Here is a 6,798-nt window from a genome sequence, read left to right as displayed (position 1 = left end):
CCTCCTTCCGCCGTCGTCGATGGGCGGCGCAGGGGTTCGGCCCGACCCTCCGGAAGAAGAGGCCTCGCCGCTATTGGCTTAGTGGGCGATCTTCCCCGGAGGCGTCAGGTCCCAATTCATCCACCGCCACGCGCTCCGCTTCCGCGCGCCCTCGGAGCTGTTCCACTTCTTCCGCTCCGCCTCCGAGCGGAAGACCGGGGGCGTGGCGGTGAGTTGCTGCCACCAATCCAGCCGCCTCCCCTCCCGCAGCTGTCGGCGCCAGCCATGCGGTGGAGGTGGAGCTCGCGGATGCACGAATGCGGCGCGGTTGCGCTCGGATTTATCGTCGGAGTCGCGGTGGTGGAAGATGCGAGCGACGTAGGGTTTTGGAACCGAGCTCCCCTCCTCGGCTTGTATAACTAGGGGATGCGCGCGGACTTACTCGGGCCCCCAAGATTTTTTTCGGGCCGGGCCGCGAGTTCAAGCTCCATTCTACACGGCTTTCGGTCCGAACCTGTAAATCCGTCGGAAAAATTCAGTTCCGGCATTTACGGGCTCCGTTAGAATTGCTCTTAAGTGTGGAAATTCGGACGGATGGGCTGCCTACCCTTATAGAATTTTTTTGGACAAATTCAGACGAAAATACCCCATCCAACGGCATTTATAAATTATTGCTTTTTTACATTAATGGAAAATGGAAGGAGATAAAATGTGAAAAAGCACAGGCCCGTTTAGCCTTGTATCATGCTGGGCCAAGCGCGGGCCGGCACGTGAAAAGCACGCCAGGTATAGTTATACTCCAGGCCCATTCAGGTGCTAGCCCAATCGCACTACTCACTCACTGCCTCGCTCAAGCTCCCCCAAGTACCGCACGGAGCCGCCGCCACTCAGCTCAGGCTCCGGCGGCCGGCTCCTTCCCAACGACTCCGGCCTTCCACCCTCTGCCGCCCTCCCGGTCTTCAGCCCCTTCTCCTCCTCCAAGTCACCGGCCGCCGGGAAATATGGCACAGTCGTGCACTTCGATCACCGACGACAGCCTAGCTGACCTCCTGGAGGGGATCTTTCTCCGCCTTCCGCGCAAGCCACTCTTCGTCATTCCTCGGCTTCTTCGACCACACCGGCCCGTTTCCGCCACGCCCTCCTTGCTCGCACCGCCGACTTCTCTTTCTCTTCGACCAGGTCATCCTCGTCCAGTCGTCCGCCTCGGCAAGGAGGAAGAGGAAGGGGAAGAAGAAAAGACTTCGTTTGGAGCCATCTAGATGACAGAACTAATTAAGCCAGTCACATTAATATATATTCTTCAAGGACGGGACAGTGGCAAGCAATTATCTCCTGAAGGTGGGAGCCATTTGTCAATGGCTTGGCGATTTTGATCAGTAATTGTGAGCACGCTTACGGATGCGTGTTCTGGGCTTCTCCCTGATGGGAGATATTCAAATCGGTTCGGTGAATTATCCGATGCAAGTTATGCTCGTGCTGGATACCATGGGGATGGAGTTTCCGTTATTGATCATGGATGGGCGACAGATTGGCATCGTGGAGGCAGGGAAAGGCAGTCTTGGATTGCTCACTTTAGGTGGTGATTGATAAGACTTCGTTATATATTAGGTAAAACTAAGGTGGGGGTTCCAACGAGTGGAAGATGGAGGTGTCAGTGTCATTGTGTAGGAGCGACGAAGGTCAGTTTCTGTGGCGGAGCACTCTGAATATTTCTCACTGGATGTCAAGACATTTCAGCGTCAAACTGCGGGCAGAAAATCTGACATCGCATTGGTGCCCATATATATACAACTTCCCACCATCATTGTCGTCAAGGGTATGAAGCGGTATAGTTTCGTTCCACCCTGCACCTTACCTTGTTAATTTGGTAAATCTCTTTGTCATAAGGCTGAACTTATGCTGCACTTGTACCAAACTACTTATGAATTTAGCGAATTCTCCATAAAAGCTCTTGCAAGAAAAAATATTGTGACAAAAAAAACAGGGAAACAATCTTAAAACTCTTTAACTTGAGTACATAGATTTGGCCGAATAAACAATTCTTCAACTCCCATACACATATAGTGAACTGTTCAGCAAGTCCGCTGCGGAAAAAGTATTTCAAACTCTCTTTGATGGCGACAAGAAAATTACAAAGTTATATCTAACAAGCCGAGAAACATTTGGGAAGCACAAAAACTGTCACTCCAGAATGCTGAAAGCACTAGATGATCCTGAATGACCTTTGTTGACCGTATGAGTGGCCTGAGGTTTATAACCACTGACAGATGACTGACTGAAGGTTAACCTTTTTGTTCGCAGAGAATGTAATGTACTCTCCACTTGCTTCATTGTAGGCCTTTCTTCTCCCTTGAGACGCAAACACATCTCGGCAAGAGATGCAACAGTATTAATTTCATTCTCATTTGATTCTTCCAGAATTTCAGGAGCCACCACCTTTCTCACTGGCCTCGTTTTTATCTCCGAAATGAAGTAGATGGACAGGTTTTGATGAGATTCTCCATCTGCACTGCTTGTTGTTAGAACAGGCTTCTTTCTGGTAAGCAACTCTACGAGTACCACTCCAAAACTATACACATCACTTTTCTCATTCAGTTTCCCAGTTTGATAATACTCTGGATCCAAGTATCCATATGTTCCTTGTATATTTGTAGTCACATGAGTTTGGTGAATAGGAACAGTTCTCGACGCACCGAAATCCGAAACCTTAGCAGTGTAATTTCCATCTAACAATATATTAGATGACTTCACATCGCGATGAAAAACCGATATGGAAGCAGATGTATGTAGATAACACAGAGCTCCAGCAGCTTCTAGAGCAATCCTCAAACAATCATCCCAAGATAAAGGCAGTCGAGTACCCGACTCAGCATGCAAGACCTTAAATAAAGAGCCGTTAGGGATGAAATCAGATACTAAGAGGGGCACCTCTGTTTCAAGACAACATCCGTAGAGCTTCACAATATGTCGATGATTTATCTGGGAGAGGATTACAACCTCATTAATAAACTCACTGATCTCAGTTTCCTCAACAAGTTTTGCCTTTTTGATAGCCACCACACGCCGGTCAGATAAGATGCCTATGTATACCATCCCGTGTCCTCCACGTCCTACAATACGAGTTTCATCAAAGTTGTTTGTTGCCTTCTCCAACTCTTCCAAGGAGAAAATCATTGTCTTGTCCCTTGCATTTTCATCCGATAATATGAGTTGTTCCAATAGAAGGCCATGGTTTTTTCGGAAATACATCTTCCGTTGTTGTTTTTTGATATCTCGTTTCCATCTATAGAAGAAGAAAATCCCACTCAAAACAGCAAGTAGCAATAATACCGAGCCAACAATCTTTGCAATGGTACCTATGAAGTATGAACAACCACATGCCACATAAGATTTTGTTGTTTTCATAAACCATAAAAAAAGTGTAAGGTATTGTACCTATATTAATGGGAGGTTTCTGTTTGGTTGGGATGCATTCGAAGCCTCCATTGGTATTGTGGCAGGTCCCATCACAATTTTTTTTATCAAGACACTCGTCAATGTCTGCAGGTGAAGGCCAACTTTGTAAGGCGCGGCAACACAAATGTTCAAACTAACACTATTTCCCCAGACAATACATGTGTTTTTGACAAGGTTAAAGCAAGAACTTGACTGAAGTGTTGTGCATATATAAATCGAAAGAGAAGATCAGAAAAGTCAATTGTCAGATTGGTTCAGAGTCTGGATGTCCTCAAAAGTCTAGTTTTACCAGCCTAATTAGGAAATTCTGTGTATTAGCAGTTCTACATCAATGACAAAGATAAACGGACAGCTACATCATGGAGCTCCATATATATCTAACAGGAATAGAGAAGCCCACAGCCGAGACACAACTCTCACATATATCATCCACAAAAAGAAACCCTCACATACATATCCACAAAAAGAATCCCTCCGGCGAGCTCCAAGTTTCCAGGAGGACCAATCCCATTTCCAAGGTCCAAGATGAGGCGTCTCAGTCTCCCAGATCTGTTTCTTTCTTCATGCTAAATTTTTGGCTCGCAATGATCAAATGGGCATGATCAGCTTTCTTTGCTCTTACAGATATAGTTACAGCCCAATGGATTTGGTTGTATTTTTGTGAGATCCCGACTTGATTCCTTTTCCAGTGATAATGAAACATTGGATCTCTAATTTTATTATTGTGTTCATCCTTTAAAACATCATGTTCCAGATCCGTAATCCAACCTCTTTTTGGTCATTAACAAAAATTTGTTTCTAATACTGTTTGTAAAAGGGAACCATGAACTGGTAAAAACAAATTTTATCTCGTGCTTGATGTTCATGGGCGGTAGTACTGCTAGATATATTAAAGATTTCAGAAGAAGTGGTGGATAAATTGAAGGTGTTTCTTGCACTAAACATGGAAGTATGCTGAACGGCCTCTCTGCATTACAGAGTAGTGGCTGCATAGATCTTGATGCAAAAATGAACGTCCAGGATAGGCCCGGGACGCCCACATATATGTAGAGATGGATTTTCGGGAGTTGTATGACTTTATTTCATATAAAGTAAAAGCTCACTATCTGCAATTATAATAATCTATCTTTTATGCAAGCTATTCACATCATAAGTTTTTCAAGACTGTAGATTTCAACTTATCTACGACTTTACTTAATTTGCATACAACATAAATTAGGTACATTCCTCAATCTTGAGGACCTTTATTTGGTCAGATACACAATCATTCCACAACGACTGATTTGAACGCAGACATACTTGTTAGGCAACTTATTGTTTCATGTGTTACTCTTCAATTTGCAAAATAAAGTTTCTAAAAATATTCAGGCTGCACTTTAGTATTAAAGAAACTTGAGGTATACACAATATTACATTATGTTAGTATTGAGTACAAAAACTGGGTAAGTTTCACAAAGTCAAAACACTGAAGTATTTATTAAGAGGAAAGGTAATTATAAAAGTTCACCTTAGCCATTATCCACTGTAAATAGTGTCTCCAACAGTTGGCCCACATGTCAATACAAAATTTCAATAATAAACCAGGCTAAGACTAGGCAGGTTGATCTGACGTTAGACTTAGCATCTAAAGAAAATGATTTGCTTGGTTTTGATGTATGCCCACCATTTTGAATGAAATGATTACTCTCACTGGCATATGGGGTTCCCAAAGGTCAAAATGGATATGAAAGAGTGATTATAGGACTAATTGGGTGATTGCATTTAATAGTTCACCCTACAGAACTTTTCCTAGTGGCATGCAAAAGGTTGTCTAATTTTATTGACGTTGTCATTTGGCCAAAAATAAGTTATATTTAAAATTAAATTTTCTTTTTCCACCAAAGTTTACACACACGTTTTTGAATAACAATCAAGATTCAATCAGTATATTTGCTTTAGTCGTTTTTAGAATCCGTGCTGCATGCAGAATTTGGTAGAATTAGGTAGGTGGTACTTTGGAGGACCAAAGCTTGCGTCTAAAGATTGGAACACTGATGTAGTACAATACGTGTGGAATGGTCGGTGGAGTTTTTGTTACCTTGGCATCCGTCTTGAAGCTCAAGGTATGGATTTCCTTGGTATCCTTGGGAGCAGTTGCAGATGTAGCCCCCTCCAGTAATGGGCGAGTCGACGCACACGCTGTTGTCGCTAACGCAAGCGTACGACTTGGGCTTAGCGCGGGCTGACTCGCACGTCTCCCCGGCCAGGGTACCAACAGCCCAATCCAGCACGAGCGGCGCCTGCCCACTGTAGGTGTCCATGAACGCCGACGAAGTAAGGTAGCTCGCCGAGAAGGTGAAGTTGGACTCCTCCACCAGGGCTGCGTAGCTACAGCCGGTGATACCCTTCTCCGGCTCCTTGGTAAAGTTCTTGTCAAACCACACATGATAGTTCTCCTGCCCCTTGGGGATCGCCGTCTGGCAGCAACCTATCCCCTCGCAGGTTCCAGTGGTTAGCGAAGGAATGTTGTCGCTCTTGCATGAAGCCCCGCAGACGGCAGCGTAGGAGCTAACATTGTTCGTCTCGCCAACGTACGCGAGTGTCTTGCACCCGATGACGGTGAACTTGTTGGCGGTGTAGGAGAGCCTGAAGATTGCGCCATTCAAGTCCAGGTGCGCGGGCGGGCTCTTGACCTCCATACCCCCAGTGGTGGCGTTGTAGCAGTAGGAGGAGATGTTATTCAACCACCGGACCTGGCCATTCTGCAGCGAGATGTCGAGCACCTCATTGTTGTAGTAGTATAGCCTCTTGCCGCGGCCCCCGTTGAAGTCTCGGCAGGCCAGCTTGAACCCTTGCCGGTACCGGGTCTCATTAATTTGGCAGCCATCCTCAATGTCGATGCCAAACGGGTAAGGGATCTTCACTCCGCCGCATTCCCTCGTGCAGTATGCCGGTGGCGCCAAGGCTCCAACGCCGGTGAGGTGGAACGCCAGCAGCACCATGGCTGCAGCTGCTAACATATTGAAAGTCATGATGAGTGAGCTACACTTTCCAACTCTTGGTATGTATATAGTGTTTTCTGGCTAGTTAGCTGTAGAATTTGTTAGTCAGAGGCTTCCCAGCAAGAGGATAGGTGAGAGTTGTACTGGTCGCTCTCAGTATATTTGCCTCCACTTTTGTGTTTTGTAGCAAAATAAAAATACAGAAGGAGAATCATTACATGTTCTACGAATGAAGAATGTAACTTTTTAATGAGACACTTGCAGGACGTGGATTTTTGGAACATGGTGCTACACACCCTGATTTCTCAGCCACTCGTTTTGGCATGCAGTTTGGTGCATTAAAGTCAGCTTAATGTTTGTGAAATAAAGTTCAAATTCAGTA

General features: G+C 45.2%; 1 protein-coding gene across 1 annotated transcript; it reads right to left on the bottom strand.

The window, feature by feature from the left end:
• Positions 1 to 2,160: 2,160 nt before the first annotated feature.
• On the bottom strand, positions 2,161 to 6,416 carry LOC124652091 (putative wall-associated receptor kinase-like 16). Its single transcript, XM_047191120.1, has 2 exons — positions 5,513 to 6,416; positions 2,161 to 3,335 (listed from the first exon to the last, which is right to left on the bottom strand). Exons 1-2 carry the CDS (start codon positions 6,414 to 6,416, stop codon positions 2,161 to 2,163), a joined length of 2,079 nt encoding a protein of 692 aa, XP_047047076.1.
• Positions 6,417 to 6,798: the final 382 nt, after the last annotated feature.

This window comes from Lolium rigidum, chromosome 1 (assembly GCF_022539505.1).
Source record: "Lolium rigidum isolate FL_2022 chromosome 1, APGP_CSIRO_Lrig_0.1, whole genome shotgun sequence".
Lineage (NCBI taxonomy): Eukaryota > Viridiplantae > Streptophyta > Magnoliopsida > Poales > Poaceae > Lolium > Lolium rigidum.
Note: the sequence above shows the minus strand (reverse complement) of the source record. Positions and strands in the feature narration are given on the sequence as shown.

Excerpts from the sequence above, each read along its gene's own strand:
- LOC124652091 (XM_047191120.1), bottom strand. The coding sequence starts at position 6,416 with ATGGTGCTGCTGGCGTTCCACCTCACCGGCGTTGGAGCCTTGGCGCCA. Across the intron at positions 3,336-5,512 it reads GCTTCAAGACGGATGCCAAG|GTACCATTGCAAAGATTGTT; the intron begins GTAACAAAAACT and ends CATACTTCATAG.